This window comes from Varanus komodoensis, unplaced genomic scaffold (genome assembly GCF_004798865.1).
Source record: "Varanus komodoensis strain SLA01 unplaced genomic scaffold, ASM479886v1 scaffold38, whole genome shotgun sequence".
Classification (NCBI taxonomy): Eukaryota; Metazoa; Chordata; class Lepidosauria; order Squamata; family Varanidae; genus Varanus; species Varanus komodoensis.
This window is the reverse complement of record NW_025335909.1, coordinates 3,706,073-3,722,740: the sequence shown is the minus strand read 5'-3', so window position 1 is coordinate 3,722,740 and position 16,668 is coordinate 3,706,073. Positions and strand designations below refer to the sequence as shown.

Sequence of the window (16,668 nt, the reverse complement as noted above, 5' to 3'; positions counted from 1 at the left end):
AAGTCTCCCCTTTCTTTCCCGCTGCAGGTCGCAGAGTTGGCGAGACGCTTCCGCGTCGCTCGGCGCACCGGGAAAAGGCGAGCCCTGGCTTTCCGTGGCCCCCTTCGCGGCGCCGGGGCCACTCCGGGGGCGGCCACCTCGGACTCGCACCGGCCTGCGCCGCGCCGCGGGCTGCCCGGGAAGGTGCCTTAACGCCGCTTCGCTTCCCCGGGGCGGAGGGACCGGGACTACAACGCCCATCGGCCGGCCGCGCCAGCTGCAGCCGCCAGGAAGAGGGGCGGAGCGGCGCGGCGGAAGCGAGGAGGCGCCTCGGCCGGGCGGCCTTCCGAGCACGTGGGGCAGCGGCCGGGGCCAGGCAGAGCCATGGAGGCCGCCGGAGCCGCCGCCGCGCTGGCCGCCTGCCTGGAGGCGCTGCTGGCGGGCCGGAGCAGCGCCAACCGCGTCTTCGAGATCCTGGAGCGGCTGCAGGTGAGCCGCGCCCGGCGCCCCGCCGTCCCCTCCGGGAGCCCTGCAGCCGCGCGCCCGCCCGTCCGCCCCAGCGGAGCTCGGGGCTCAGGCCGCGCATGGCGCGACGGCACGCGGGGGGCTGCGGGGCCCCGGGGCGCCCCTTCCCGCCCCCGAGTGGCGCGACGCGTAGCCAGGCGCTCTCGACGCGGTGACTGCTAGGGAGGCGCAGGGGTTCCTGAGCATACGCAAAGCAGCTGCAGCCCGGCATAGGCGCGTGCGTGCGTATGGATTGATTTAAAGCGCTTTTTCCTGTCCTCTGCCAAAATGCCTCCCAAAGCGGCTTACAATCAGTTCAAGACAGCCTGCTGCCCGCACGCCTGCAGTCTAAACAGACACGAGCTGCAAGGGAAGAGGGGGGAAATGGGTTCGTGAAGGTTGTAGAATCGTGCCTCCTCCTCCTCCTCTTCGGTCCCTTCCCTTGCAGCCCGCTGGTGGTGACAGTGAAGGGGGAGGAGGAAGATTTGTTTCCTTGCCTGTTTCATTTTAGACCATCCAGTAGCTAAGGTTCCTTGGGCCGCTCAGCGACCTCCTTCCTTAAATCTGCCTTAGCGGCCCGATGCTCCCTTTTTCCGTTGAGATCCTGGCTCAGCCGCGGCACATTCAGCCTGTGCCTCCTGGCTGCCCCGCGCAGGCAGGCCGCTGTGCCCCCTGTCCCTTGCCTCTCCCCTTCCTCGTCCCACATGCTTGTCCCTGTACCCAACAGGCCGACCAGGAGGAGGTGATTCTGTGCGCCATCCGGACCTGCAGCCGCCTCTTTGGCGCCTTTCTCGAGCGGGGGGAGCTGTTCGTCGGGAAGATGCCGGAAGAAGAGCAATCTCTGCAAGGTGGGCAAGAAGAGGGTCCTTGGGGAGATGGCTGGCGGCCAGTCACCCCGTCCGTTTCCAGTGTTTGGGCGCGAGGGCTGATCTTCACGCAGCCTGTGCTGCACAAGCGCTGGTTCCAGCAACTTGCGGGGAGCCGTGTGTGCCGAACTACCGTGTGTCTTTCAAATTATCTATGTCCTTGACGATTTTATGCCATCAGTTATATTTTATCCAACCCCCTTTTCTGCCAAGAACCTACGGTGGCTCACACCATCCCCATGTCTCCCATTTTAGCCACCGATTTTATTCACGTTCACCTCTAGGAGTCTGCTTTGTTCGTCGGAGGAGCTCAGGAAAGTTTGTGGCTCTTCTTTCCCCTCAACTTGCACCTCACCACCAATTTTCTGTGCTACCTGGTAGCTCAGGAGGAAGGCCTGGAAGGTGGAATGGGCACAGGGAAGAGTGAGCCTTTTCTCATTCCCTGGCTAAGCAAGGATTTGAAGGCAAGACTTCCTGGGCTGAGTCTTGACTCTACACTGCAGGAGAGGGGTAGTTCTCTTGCTGTTCGTGGATGGTTGTGCAGGCTTTCCTGGAATCGAATTTTCAAGAACGTAGCTTCTGTCCAGTGGGAGACAGATGGTGTCTTGATCTGAAGCAAGTGTTAATTACTTTGAGTTTATTTTATCAAGATGAGTTGATAGTAAGGTCAGCAATCTTATGGGTGGTTAGGCCAAAAATGATACTATAGTTCCCAGCATTCATGCTGGCTGGAAGTTGCTGGTAGGACTTTTTTTAGTTTAAAGATACGCAATTTTGCATCTGAATGTACAATCACTCGTGCAGGGTTGGCTTCATCAGGTAAGTTCTGTAGAGCTTTGCCTTGATTCAGGACCAAAGAGATGGAATCAGACTTCTTGATAAGCTCTAATTTGGCCATGGACAGACTTGTCCGTTGCTTCTGTGTGTCTGAAACCTCGTGTAGGATTATCGCAGGCTGTGTGCCCTAGCCAAGGTGACCGATGCTCGCGGGGGAAACAAGATAATTCTGAGCAAAACCTGGAGGTCTAGTCCTCTGTCACAAGCTGAATAACATCAGCAGAACCTGGTCATCCATTGATCTCTTTATTTTCTTCCTATTCCCCACGCCATCTTCTCTTTCAGAGGACTACAGCGCAGAAGACAAGTACAAAATTTGGATGAGATACCGGTATCGCAGCTGTGTCAATTGTCTGGGAGAACTGATGGGGCACAAGTCTTTCCAGGTCAAAGTGAGTTTTGTTCACGCTTCTCCTGCGATGGGACCAGTTTCAGGAAGGACCTGCTGCTCTCATTATTATTATTATTAGAACATTTCTATGCCGCCCCTTGCCGAAGCCTCGGGGCGGCTTACAATACAATAAAATACAATACAATACAAAAATAACAATATAAAATTAAAATTAATAATATAAAATAAATAAAAAATATAAACGATATAAAAGGAGTTAGAAAAGTTATAAAAGAAAAGAAACGAAATCGCCCTGGCCAGATAAATAAGTAAATATTGTTAACAATTAAAATGACGTTTAATAAAAAGGTCTTCACCTGGCGCCGAAAAACAAATAACGACGGCGCCAGGCAGACCTCTCTGGGGAGCCACGCTGAACGCTCATGTCCCAGGCTGAACCTCGCATGCCGATCGTGGGCTCCGCCTTACCTCCGAGTGACCATCTCAGGCCGCTGTGTGAGCAAGAGGGCTGCATGGGCGAGGGAAGAGACTCTTGAGCTCTGGAACAGTCGGATGTGGCCTAGTCATGCCATGGTGGGCATGTCGTGAGCTGAGCCGGGAGTCAGACTAGATGGACTGGGAGGCCCCTTCTGCCTTGCTCTGTTTCTCTGTTTCTGGTCCTCACTGGGGTGGTAAAGCTGTGTCTGGACTGTACCGCTTGCAGACTACAGAAGGGGGGAGCATAGGTGTTTTACAGCCAGCCAGACCATTGGTCCATCGAGCTGAGGCTGAAAGGGCTACATGGCGCTCCATCCCAAAAGCTCCCCTCCGTGTGGAAAACAAGCACACCAGGAAGGGGGTTCTAGCCTATCCGTTGTGTATGCTGACATGCCGGCTTTCTGTCTGCGGGGAGGTCGTGGTGGCAGTTTTTGTCTGCAGGGGTGCTGCACTGCACTTGCAAGGGGTACAGCCCCAGAACCTGTTTTCCCTACCAGTGACTCCCAACTGAAGTGATCCCAAGACGCTGTCACCAAGCATCATTAAAGAGGCGTGTGTGTTATCGCTTGACAAAAAATGACCCGGACTGGCACCAGAAAGGCCAGAATTTGGAGTCCAGGATACTCTCTGCCAATCTGGCACCGCTTCATTCTGCACAAACTGCCTGCAGAAGTGCTTATGATTTTTACTGGGGTGTTGAATCTCCTTCAGTCCAAGGACTCTAATTCAGTTTAGGAGAAGCTGAGGAGGGTGTGTTCTCATACTAGCTGGGACCAAAGGTGAAAGGGGTGATGCTGGAACCAAACTCCAGGTATAGTTTAGCCACAAGCACACGGTTGTTAGTAACCAAGTCTCAGAAGGGGCATTTCAGCCCTTCCAGAGAGGAAGAAATTGCACAGAGCTGGACCCCAGAAGACTCCATGCTCACTCCAGGGGTGCTGGACCTGGCTGAGGTTCTCCACCCCCCCCCCCCCATACTGTGCCATCAACGTGCAGCTTTCTTGGCCGAGACGTTGAAAGTGCCATAACTTGAGCAAAGAGTGTGCAAGAGGAACAGTGGTGAAAGGAAGGCTTAAAATGTGTTTCGCTCTTCCGCTTTTCTTTCTTTCTCTTCCGTGCCTTCAAGGAATCTGCACTCTGTACCCTGATGAAGTTTGTGGAACTGGAAGCCAAGCACCCGCTGGTGAAGAACGACTGGAGCTTCAATTTCCCACAGGAGCTGCTGAAGGTGACCTGTGTGAATTTTTCTGTGAATCGGGAAGCCGCCATAGACTGAGTCGGAGGCCGCAGCTGGGTTGAGAACGCCCAACTGCCCACGCTCAGGTTAAGTGTGGTGGTGGTGGTTGGAAATGTGTGTTTCGTGTGGTCTGAACTCAGCCAGACTAAGAAATCGTGGCTTGTTAACCAGGAACAACCCAGAAAAAGAACCCACCATTATTGGGTTGTGAACTGTGGGTTGTTGTGGTTTGTTGCATAACATCAGCCACGACCATGGTGACCACTGCAGCGTGAGTTCAGCTGAGCTCTTCCCGTTTCTTCCCATTTGCTTCTATTCAGCTGGTTGTATGGGGGTTGCTCTCGACGGAAGAGAATTCTTCCCTGCTGATCTCTCGCTTCCAAGAGTATATGGAACACGACGACGTCCGGTTCTTCGTGATGAAGCTGGTGGCCGAAAATGTGGGCAGCATCATGCAGAAGGCCAAGCAGGTACCAAAGGTGTCGCAGGCAGGTGGAAGCAAGCCGGGGAGGGGGAGAGAGAGAGCAGGAAGAGGCCTTGAAGAAGAAGGGAAGTTTTATTTATTTTTATTTATTATTTATTAGAACATTTCTATGCCGCCCCTTGCCGAAGCCTCGGGGCGGCTTACAACACAATAAAATACAATGCAATACAAAAATAACAATATAAAATAAATAAAAAATATTAAAGATATAAAAGAAGTTATAAAAGAAAAGAAGTCACCCTGGCCAGATAAGTAAGTAAATATTGTTAACAATTAAAATGACATGTAAATAAAAAGGTAAAAGTTGAAGAGGTGTAGCCCATGTGGGATCGGATCCCAAGGGCTGACGTTGCAGGACATGTTGCCTCTGCTTCTGGAGGCGGCACGTGGCGATTTTGGCTGGTCGCCATTTGTAGCCTTTCCCTGCGTGACAACCTTGGGCTGGGTTGAGGCTGAACGTGTGCGTTCTCTCCCTCGGCTCAGAGGATCCTGAGGATTTCTGTGAGATAAAAGGGCGGTGTTTGCCTTCTAGCTCCTGGCGTGGGGAGACGGCAGTAAAATAAGGCAAAATAATAAGGCAGCGAACACTGAGCAGGGGTCAGGGTCCCTCCGCTTGTAGCAAAGGGGAAAAATTCACTTTTTCACCTTTGAGCTTTTAGTTCTTGGCTTTTCTGCAAAAGGAACTTTCCCCATCAGCTGCTAGTTGATCCATAGCTGCACGTTTCATCATCGTTTTTTCTCCAGGCTCCGTTTCCCGTTTACCAGAAGAACGTCTTTGCCCTGGTTTCTTCCATCGTCATGCCGAGCGAAGAGAGTGAGATGATACACTTCCTGGTCAGGCACGGTGAGTGAGATGCTGCGGTTGCTTCTCAGGGCTTTGCAGTTGCTCTGGAACCAGTTAGACGCCTGACTGGTCACCCTTGGAAGGCCAGCGCTGTTCTTCACACCCCCTTCACCCAATTCCCCAGCTCCAGTTTTAGTTTGGACAGCTCAGGGGCAGAAGAAAATGCTTATCTGCGGCTGAATTGCCAGCATTTTGCCCCTGGAAAACGCCGTGTGGCATTCTGCACAGCCCTGCCCTGTGCTCGTGATTGCAGGCGATGACTTCCTTAAAAGATTTGGCTTCCCCTTGTCCTGCTGGAAAGACTCTCGGTGTGGTTTGCACACTCATCAAAAAGAAGAGCCGTTTCATTCGGGAGTCCGGATGGACTGGCCCATCTGTTGGCTCGCACTGCCCACAGACAGCTCAGTCCTCGAGGAATTCAAGCAGGATTCCACTTGGTGATGCTGGGAATTTTTATTCAAACGTTATTGTAATTGTTAATATTATTTATTTATTTTGTTCCTTGGCCAGGGCGACTTAATTTATATTGTTTTATAGGATGCTGTTTGTTTATGTTTCTGCACTGCCCCGAGGCTTTGGCGAATGGGGCGGCATAGAAGTTCCCTAAACAAATAAATGAATGAATGAATGAATGAATGAACCGGGGACCCTCTGCATGCAGAACAGGGGCCCCTCTACTGAACCATGGGCCCTCGGCGGCATAGAAGTTCTCTAACTAAATAAATGATTGATTGATTGAACCGGGGACCCTCTGCATGCAGAACAGGGGCCCCTCCACTCGGCGGCATAAAAGTTCCCTAAATAAATAATTGAACTGGGGACCCTCTGCATGCAGAGCAGGGGTCCCTCCGCTGAACCATGGGCCCTCGGCGGCATAGAAGTTCTCTAAATAAATAAATAAATGATTGATTGATTGAACCGGGGACCCTCTGCATGCAGAACAGGGGCCCCTCCACTCGTCGGCATAAAAGTTCCCTAAATAAATAAATAATTGAACTGGGGACCCTCTGCATGCAGAGCAGGGGCCCCTCTGCTGAGCCGTGGGCCCCCTCCAGCGCAAGAAGCAGCCTTACGAGAGCCAGGGGCCTCTCTAGACCAGCAGCGTCCGCCCTGCAGAGAAGCCGCTCTCGAGGACCTTTGGCATCATCCGGTCCCTTTGGCAAGAGCGCCGGTCGTTGGACCTCTGCAGCCCCCCCATGCGCTCTGCAGCATGCAAAGACGCACGGCGCCACAGGTGTCTTGTCCCCTCCGTAGCACGTTCGGGTGCACATGGCGTCCTGTATTCGGCTGAGAATGTTTCTCTCTCTCCCACCACTCACGACAGCTAACCAAGAGGAATGGAAGGTGTCCAAGCTGAAGGTAGGTCTGTCCTCCGTTTGGCTGGGTGCGGGTGTGGCTGCAAAGCGGAGTCTCGTCCTTACGGCTTTGAGCGCCCTTGCGCAGAGATGGCACGACAGTAACGTTAATCGCAGCCGCCGGTGTGGCGTAGTGCTTCAGGGGGCTGGACTGGGACTCGGGGATCTACCTTCCCCTGGGGGATGAAGCTTACTGCGTGACGGGTGGCCAGTCGCTCACTCTCAGCCCAGCCTACCTCGCAGGGCTGTTGTGAGACTAAAAAGGAGAAGAGGACCCTGGATTCTCTTGAGGAGTGCATTCCAGAGGGCCAGAAATTGCCAGTTATGTAGCTTACTGCTTCCTTGGGAGAGTTCAAGCTTTTGGAATATCTGTATGAACGATGCATGTAATAACTCAGTGCAAGGTTTACAGCTCCATCATCTTTTTCTGATCTCTTCAGGAGCACCAGAGGGCCTTTGAGAGAATGTGGCTTGGGTTTCTCAAGTATAAGGTGAGTGGGGTTGGCCCCTTGCTTTGACTTTTAATTAGAGTCGCCTAATTAAATGAAAAAATCCTGCTTGCTCTGCTTCAAGAGCTCACACTATTACAGATTACAGGGAGGGAGGGAGGGATGACAGCTGTTGTGCAAAAGCAGATTGGAACAGGAAGAGCTGTTGAGTCCCAGCATTCAGCCTCCGTCAGTGGACAGCCAAGGACCCCCTGGAAGCCCGGAAGTGGGTCTTGAAGCCCCTCCCTCATTTGGCCCCCAAGTATAGAGAGTTTAGTTGTGTGCCTCCTTGCACCCACCCACTTTTTCACTCCCTCCTCCTCCTCTTCCTCCTCCTCAGCTGCCCGTTAGCCTGTATAAGAAGGTGCTGGCAATTCTGCACGACTCCATCCTGCCCCACATGCACGAGCCCACCCTCCTGATGGACTTCCTGACGGTCGCCTACGACGTGGGTGGGTAGAAGGACAGCCCTCTGCGTGCGCTGGACCTGCCGGATCAGCCCTGGGCTCGCCCTCGGGAGCGTTGGTGGGGCAGCCAGGCCGTGGGCGCAGATGCCCATGCGTTGTGGGAGAACAGGCCCCTGGCACTGTGGGGCAGGATGCGGGAGGGTCTTTAGCACTCAGCATAACACAACTTTTTTGTCTCCCCTCCCTCCCTCCCTCTGTGGATCTCAAAAACGGCCTGACACAACCTCACCTGTCTCTGAGCTGTGCCCTGGGATGGGGGAAATCGGGGGAATTTTGGACCGTGGCCAGTCTGCCCTCGATCAGCCCCTCTACCCCCATTTCGCTTTATACCAGATTTCTTGAGACTCGGGATTTTTTGTCAGTCTACTGCATGTTTTGACCAGGATTTTAAATACGTTTATACCAGAGGCCCACAAAACTGAGGTCCACAGCCCAGATCTGGTTGGCGTTGTGTCCCCAAATAACCACCGCCCCTTCTCCTTTGCCCCAGTCCTTTGGTGGCACCCCAGCTGACATGCAGCTTTTTCACGTTTTGGAAAGTTGAAAGTCTCTAGGGGTTAGTCACTGGGAGCAAAAGTATTAAGCCAAAAGATCTGTCTGTCTGTCTGTCAAATTTGTATTCTGCACTAATAGGCCCCTAGAATTTAGGGTGTTGCTCCTTTTGCTGTTGACTCCGCCCCCTTTGCCTTTGATGCAAGCCCTTTTGCCTGTAGCCCCCCCCCCCCATCGCTGGGATGCAGCCCTCCTCCGAATTGGATTTTGGCTTGCAAGCCAGGGTAATATGAATTGAATGCTCTGGGTTCATGCTCTCCGGACTGTGCTTCTCTTGCAGGTGGAGCGATCAGCCTTCTCGCCTTAAATGGATTGTTCGTTCTGATTCTCCACCACAATCTGTAAGTTCGTCTTTTTCTGCCCAATGACCTTCTCTGGAAAGGCCGCTGGACTTGTTTCAGCTCTTGAAATTCACAGGTTTCCAGTCTGGAGGTTCAAATCCAGCTTGTCGACCTTTCACTCAGGTGTCAATGCCTGCAGGGAGACCGTGTCGCAGTCTGCGCTTGCAGCTGCTGTCTCAGGCCCTTTTCTGAGGGAAGGCTGGAGGGTGGCAGCCAGGGGCAGGGCCTTCTCAGGGGTGGCCCCCGATTTGGAAATGCTTCCCCTGAGAGGCCCACCCGCAGCCAAAACGGTCATCTCTTTGATGCCAAGCTAAGACTTGTCTCTGTTCATTCATTGTATCCATGCAATGGCCTTGTTAATGTATCAGGTGAATTGTTTTGACTGTCTTAATTTTATGCACCGGAGATGGCATTTTATGGGCTGTTTTAAATTTTGTGTGCTTGACTTTTGTTGTGAGAGACTTTAAGTCTTTCCAGAGAAAGGCTTCTTGGAAGTCTCAAGGAATAATAAAAATACATAATTTAGTGCCACTTTTCCAGCAACATATGGGGAGGTCATAAATTGCAGTATTAAATAATACAGTTCATAAGGTACAAGGGCTGGTGTGGCCATGAACCCTACTTATAATTTTTGTGAAGTCGCAAATGCTGATATTTTGTTTATGGACTTCTGCTTTTGCTTCAGACCCTCCTGGAGGAATGAATACTTAGAAACAAGATTGGAACAGTTCTCTGTTTCTTAACTGCAGCATAAGCATAAAAATAGGCATTGGAAAAGATCACTGGTTTCAGAGTCGGTTGTAACTCCAACCTGTCAACGGACTAAGTCAGTCTCTTTCGTCTCCTTTGTGTAGGGAATATCCTAATTTTTACACAAAGCTCTACAGCCTTCTTGACCCTTCCATCTTCCACGTGAAGTACCGCGCCAAGTTTTTCCGTTTGCTGGATTTATTCTTGTCTTCGTCGTAAGTGTGTGATCTTGGCATAAGGCCTTCTCTGTCTCTCATCCTGTTTGGATTTGAGAAACTCAGTCAAAGTTCTGTTTCTCTTTCCCTGCCTATTTCCAAAGTCTGGCCTGTGAAAGCCTGTTAAAATTATATTGGGGCTACACTAAGTGTGATAGCCATGAACATGTATTTTTTGGTAGGATTTTGGGCTCCCTCCTCCCCAGGAACAAAGAATAAAAAAAAATGCACTTTCTTGGTCTTAGGGGCTTGGACACCTTGAAAGGGTTGATTTCTCTGGCCCCTTTGCCTTCAGCTACACTTAGAATCACAGCCCCTGAGAGCGCCTTGGTCTGAAAGACACCCTTGAACAGTTCGATCTCTGGCTACATCGCACAAGAACTGAGTCTTAAGCTTGCTTTAGGAAGACGAGAGGCTGCCTTTCTCCCGTCCGCCCTGCCGTTCTCAGTTCTGACGGACAGCGAGCTCCCAGGGGTCCCTTCTCTGACTGGGGTGCCCTCTGGATGTCTTGGGCTCCTAGCATTCCCAACTGTTGGCCTTTCTGGCTGGGGTTGATGGGAGTTCTAGTCTGAAATGTCTGGAGGGGAACACATCAGGGAAGGCTGCTGCTTTTCTGTCCTCCTTGACTGGAGGTGCCAGTGGAAGGGTCCCACGCAGGGTGCAAATGTTACCATCAGTGCTGGTCTCCTCTTGAACCCGAGGGTGAGTGTTTAGCAGCTCAGGGCCACGAGTTGGGACTCGCATGCGGTGGCCACGGGTGGCAGAGAGCTTTTGCCTGAATCCCCGTGCCCCTTCTCTTTCCGTAGGCACCTGCCGGCGTACCTGGTGGCAGCTTTTGCCAAGCGGCTGGCCCGGCTGGCCCTCACCGCCCCACCGGACGGGTTGCTGATCGTCATCCCCTTCATCTGCAATCTCTTGCGGAGGCATCCGTCCTGCAAGGTGCTCCTCCACAGGCCCGACGGCCCCCCAGGTGAGGGGGGGGCAGCTTTTTCTAGGGCTTTGCAGCATTCCGGGTAATGCACACCTGTGCGCAGATGCAGCTCAATCAGCCTTCCCCAACCCGGTGCCCTTCTAGCACTTCAGACTTCAGCTCCCGACCACCCCAGGCAGCACAGCCGACAGCCAGGAATCCTGGGAGTTGTAGTCCGAAGCACCAGGAAACCAGCAGGTTGGGAAATTTGGCTGGGATGAAATCCTTAGAGGTACCTGCTAAATGTATGTATTTGTTTGTTTTATATCCTGCCTTTTTTCCTTTCAAGGAACTCAAGGCAGCATACATAATTCAGCTCCTCCCCCTCTCAATGCTTATCCTCACAACAACCCTGTGAGGTAGGTTGGGCTGAGAGGCTGTGACTGGCCCAAAGTCGCCCAGTTGGCTCCATGGCTGAGCAGGGACTCGAACCCAGGTTTATTTATTTATTTATTAAAACATTTTTATGCCGCCCCATTCGCCGAAGCCTCGGGGCGGCTTACAACATAGAAGGTTGTCTGAGTCCCAGTACCACGCTCTTCACCACGACACCACACTGGTTCTCATTCCCCGTTTTGGCCCAGTGTGGGCAGCAAAATGTAGGGAACTTATTTTGTGCCTGCTCAGAAGCATGGGTGTAAAGCAGGGAAGGCATGGGGGGAGGGTTGTGGTGTTACCTGGGGACAAGGTGTTGGGGCCCAGCCCTGGGCTGGTGTGGGGACTCGAACCTGTTCCTAATGGCGTTCTCTGTATCATTTTCTGTAGAGCTGTCAGAAGATCCCTATCAAATGGATGAAAAAGAGCCATCCCAAAGCAGAGCTTTGGAGAGCTCCCTGTGGGAAATAAAGGTTGGTCTCCTGAGAGCAGAGAACGTAAAAAGCAGTGTGAAACGGAGTGGTGCAATTCTCAATCCTGTGCTCCTATGAGCCGCAGATGCAGTCAAAAGAATTACAACTCCGCGTGCAGAAAACAGGCCCGTTTTGCACCACCTTCTCCTTGATGAGCTAGTTTTCTGCTTGCAGGGATGTGTTGCATGCAGGGGGGTGGTTTTGCTGAATCCTCTCCCAGATGTGCTGCTTCTGTGCACACACAGAACCACAGTCAAGGATGTGCTCCGTAGAGGAAAAATGGTTTAGCACAGTCCCCTCCCTGATCAGTTAGATTTCTACATGCAGGGAGTGCTGCCATGAAACACAGGAGGTGCGAAGTCCAGAATTTCCCCATCTTGCTCTGTCCGAGGCTCAAGGATGCTTTGGGAGACACAGGGAGCTGTGAAAGGACCAGGTGGGGGACCTCTCTCAGCTCTTTTCTAAACAGAATATTGTGGAGTACAAGCGGGACATCTTTCCTGCACACGCTGGCACGGTGGCTTGTGATGGCTGGAAGCCACTTGGCAGCCACTTAAGAGCATGGTGCCTCTTTGTGGCTGTAGTGCATTTGTGTCGCGCTTCAGCACAGACCCTCCGGGAAGCCATCAGATTGTAAAATAAGATTGGAAATACTAACTATATGTTGCAGCCATAGAAACAGGCTGTGTGACTCCTTCCTTCCTATGAACAGGTCCACTCAGGAGAGGGAGACTCCTTTCGTCTGTGTTCTCCACCAGCCACTGCAACTAACCACTAGAAGAGGAGGCAGCTATATAATAATAATAATTATTATTACTATTATTATTATTTATAAGGATTCATTAGCCTTAATTAGAGCTTTAAGGTGAAGTCAGCTGGCATTTTTGGCTTCCCGAGACTATCTCCAAAGTTGAATTTGCTCGTGGGCTGGCCTCCGCTTTGCATGCCCCCATTTTACGTATGGGGGAAGTTGAGGCTTCATGCAGGGTGGCCTGCTGGGGGGACCCCTTGCGAATTCTCAGGAGAAAGCTGAGCTCTGGCCCGGAGTCCTTCCCAGCTGGGGAGTCTCGCTGCCGTGTTGCCGCAGGGCTCACCCGGGCGGCTACGGGGCCCATGCCATGCCTCCTTGCTTGGCAGACCCTTGGCTCCCGCTTACAGCCCGTTCCCCTCTCTCTGCAGACGCTGCAGAGCCATTACCACCCGGACGTGGCCAGGGCAGCCGCTACCATCAATACGCCGCTGTCCGAGATGGAGGAGGACCTTTCGGAGGTCCTAGAAATGACAGCCTTTGAGGTAATGACCTTTTTATTCAAACGTCACTTTAATTGTTGATTCTATTTATTGGTTTTAACAACTTTGGCCAGGCTGTCTCCATCTGTATTTTGTTGTATTAATGATATTTATTTATTTGTAAGCCACCCCGAGGCTTAGGCGAATGCATACGAGTTTGCTAAATCAGTTTGCTAAGTAATGGTGCCTCTTGTGTGAGTGGGACGGTCTTGGGCTTTGCCCCGCGGTGTGTGCAAGCCAGAGAGAGCTGCTTGAGATCCCAGGCGGTGTATTGAATGCATTTCTTTATTGCCGAAAGCCGGCATTCCCTGGGCAGGTCCCAACAATGAGAACTACGAAATGCAGTCGAAGAGCTCCGTACAAGTTTAAAATGGCAGTGGCAAACAGAAGGCAAAACTGAAGTGAAAGCTCGCGGCAATGCAAGGATTTAAAATACAGTGGCAGATTTAAAATGGCAGAAACTGAAAGGCTTACGGAGAAAGAACCAATACTGGCTGGGTAGGCTGGGAGGAACAGCCCTTTTAAATACCTTAACAGGCAAAACGTTTGTTTATTCAATGATTTATCCGACAGACAGTATCTGAGAGAGCAGGACGGTGGTGCAAGGGCTGGGAGGGCTCTTCCAATCCGTGCTTGCCTCATGGAGAACTTGCCAAGAGACCAAGAGAACTTATAAAAGCCAAAGCAGGGAATATTCTGGCTTCTCAGCCTCTCTCTCTGAACTCCTCCTCTCTCATTCTCTCTCTGGCAGATCTTTGATAGGGATATTAAAAAAGAAACTTCAGAAGTCCCACTGGAATATCTACCAGCCCGAGGCCTCTTTGGCAAGAAGGACGACATCTTTGCACAGTACTTCACATTGGAATGATTTTAGCACTTTGCTGGGGCAAAGCTGGTGTAATAAAACCTTTTTTCTACCTGTCCCTCAAGTGCTCGCAAAGGCTGTACCGCTTCGGACTGCGGCGGGGTATGTGATCCTACACCCTTTCCTCGCAAGCAGAAAGGCAGCACGGGGGGCGGGAGGGAGCCTCTCCTCTTGCTGGGCTAGCGCTTTGCTTGCAGGGAGGAGCTTTTGAAGCCCAGATCCGCCACTCGCTGTGCGTTCTCCTCCAAGCAGGGCTGTGGCGATTGAGGGGACGGAGCTGTTGGGAGCAGCACTGGCCCGTGAGCCCAGAAATGCCCGCTCAGCCGCAACCACGCAGGGCCTCCGGCTGTTTTCCATCCCCTGCTCAGTTACTTGAACTGCAGATGGGAGAGGTTTGAACCCAGCCGCTCCCATCATGCAGTGGGTGTGTTCCTTCATGGAGCTGTTGTGGGGCAAGGCTCATTCTCGCCCCGTTTTCCCTCCCAAAAGTCACGAAGTCAGGGGGAGAAACATTTATCATACTTTTCTGCTTCCCCCAAACCCCCAAAGTGGATGATGTGGTCCTTCTCTCTGCTGCATCTTCACCACAACCCTGCGTAGTAGGCTAGGCTGAGAGTTGGGCTGGGTCCAGGTTGCCCAGCCCAATTCTAGCTGAGCAGGGACTAGAACTTGGATTTTGCAAGCCATGCTCCAACATGAATCACAGCATTGTGTGTCTGTATTGTGTGTGTTTCTCTGTGTGTGTGTTACACACACCCCTATAAACAAGCTTCGACAAGCATCAGCAAACAGTCAGATGTCCCCAAAAGAATATTGACTTGGAAGTTAACCCACATCCCAGCTATTTCAATGGCTTCTGTCACTAACCACTGTACCTCAGTGCCCTTGCGTGCTTGCCTTCCCACTCCTTCTCACCTAGCACTGACGTTCAGATTGGAATCTCCTTGGGGCAGACACTTCTGCTTTGCTTTTCTCACATAAACCACCACTAATATCTGCAGAGCTGTGCATGGCAGAGCCACGAGCGTTGAGCATCTTCCAGCCCGAGGGCCCCCTCCAGCTCCACCGTTCCAGGACTCTGTCCATGCAAAGGGCTGGATTGGGAGTCCGGAAGGGCCAGGATTCTGCACCCTTGATGTGGGAGCGTCAACCCAGCCGTGTGGTGTGTGTTGGGAATGAAAGGGCCAGTGATTCTCGGCATGCGTTCCAAGGTCAGGCAGATGCGACCTTGTCAAGTCCTGGGAACCAGAATTCTCAGGTGTTGAACTGGAAGAAGCGCAAGGACAAATGTTCAGGTGGACATGGAGAATTGTCAGGATTAACAGCTGCAGGGAGGAGGCGGGATGAGTCCATGATGCGCCGTCTCTACAGACCAACCAACCAACCAACCAGAGAAAAGGCTTGGCCTACTAAGAAAAGGACATCCCTGAGAGAGTGACGGCGGGGGCACTCACAAGGAGAATGCTGGGAAGTTGTCGCTAGATTGGATTCAAGGAACCACTCTGTGCATGCTCAGAGACTCATTTTCGGTTGTGCTTACTGGAGGTGCGTTGGGGAATAAAGTGCTTTTGCCAGGGAACGGTCTGTGTTCTGGAAGTGCGAAGTGGGGAACCTGGCCCCTAACTATACCAGAGCTGACGCCGCCTGCAACTTCCAGTACAGTGACCCTCAGGGTGGAGCCCTTTTGAACCCCGGCGCCATATCGCCTTCCTGATTTACGGCGGCCACAATCCTTCCGTCTCCTTGTTCGCTGACAACCGCCTTGTCCTTGAAAGCAGGCCTTGCTTGCGCCACTCAGATTGCTGCTTATCTTTACACTTGGCATGTTGGGTGGAGGAAGGTGGGCCGAGGAGAGGAGGCCTGGCATGTACCACCATGCCCCAAAAGCCCCCGTTCCAGGGCTGTCGTCATGGCCACGGCCTCATGGGGCAGCACAGCCGCTCGCCAGGAGACCACCGGCTGGAAGATGAGAGATGCTTTAACCATTTTTGGAATCGAGGCAAGCTGGAAATGCAGCGAGCGGGGAAGCATAAATTATTCCTGCAGCAGGTTGATTTTTATCAGGCCCGTAAAAATGCTCATTGCGATGCTCCCGTTCTGCCCGTGTCACCCTGTGCGCCACATGGGGACATACGCATCGGCCTTCCAGCTAGCTGAAAGGTCTGCTTTCGCGAACCGAGCTCTGCCTTTCCTCACCGGGCCTTCCAGATGTTTTCATGGAATCCTTCATGGAAGGGTCCAACTCCCCACTCAGTGTGGGACTCCAAGGCCAACGGCTGTCCAGCTGCACCTTGAATGCCTTCAGTGGGGAGGAGCCCACAACCTCCCGAGGTCATGGGTTCCGTTGTTCCTGATGTCCAGCTGGAATCTGGCCTGAGCCCATTATTCTGTGTCCTGCACTCGGGGCTGATTGTGAGAAGAGATTCCAGCCTTCATGCAGCAAGTTCTCAGTGAGTGTTGTCATCTCTGCCCTCCGTCATCTCACAGCAAAACTCGTCCAGTTCTTGGTGGAAGCTCTTTTTTATTTAAGATCCCATCTACCTAGTTTAAACCTCCCCTCTGGAGCAGAGTCATCCCAATCCCAATTAAACTAGAGGCAAAAAGCAGAGACAGGCCCAATCCAATTAAACTAGAGGCAAAAAGAAGAGACAGGCCCAATCCCAATTAAACTAGAGGCAAAAAGAAGAGACAGGCCTGTGTGGTTTAGCACAATTACAGGTTGGTTCGTCTTGATTTAATTTCTGTACTGCCCAAAAGCTGAAGCTGTCTGGGCAGTTCACAACAATTAACCAATACAAATGAGACAATAAAAGTACAAATCCAATAAAGTACGGCATAACATTCCAGTGTGCATATTTAGAGCAGCTAAAAATTCCAATATGCAAAATTCAAAGCTGTTTAACATTTAAAGCATTTCCATTAAAAAGGAGACCAGATTAAAATAGCA

General features: G+C 52.0%; 1 protein-coding gene across 1 annotated transcript; it reads left to right on the top strand.

Moving 5' to 3' along the window:
• Positions 1-363: 363 nt before the first annotated feature.
• On the top strand, positions 364-13,785 carry NOC4L (nucleolar complex associated 4 homolog). The gene is made up of 15 exons (XM_044440939.1): positions 364-468; positions 1,211-1,331; positions 2,472-2,578; positions 4,142-4,243; positions 4,573-4,722; positions 5,481-5,580; positions 6,905-6,939; positions 7,376-7,426; positions 7,764-7,875; positions 8,723-8,783; positions 9,638-9,748; positions 10,555-10,718; positions 11,484-11,566; positions 12,746-12,859; positions 13,608-13,785. Exons 1-15 carry the CDS (start codon positions 364-366, stop codon positions 13,722-13,724), a joined length of 1,533 nt encoding a protein of 510 aa, XP_044296874.1. The 3' UTR covers positions 13,725-13,785.
• Positions 13,786-16,668: the final 2,883 nt, after the last annotated feature.

Excerpts from the sequence above, each read along its gene's own strand:
- NOC4L (XM_044440939.1), top strand. The coding sequence starts at position 364 with ATGGAGGCCGCCGGAGCCGCCGCCGCGCTGGCCGCCTGCCTGGAGGCG. Across the intron at positions 469-1,210 it reads AGATCCTGGAGCGGCTGCAG|GCCGACCAGGAGGAGGTGAT; the intron begins GTGAGCCGCGCC and ends TGTACCCAACAG. Across the intron at positions 9,749-10,554 it reads GATTTATTCTTGTCTTCGTC|GCACCTGCCGGCGTACCTGG; the intron begins GTAAGTGTGTGA and ends CTCTTTCCGTAG.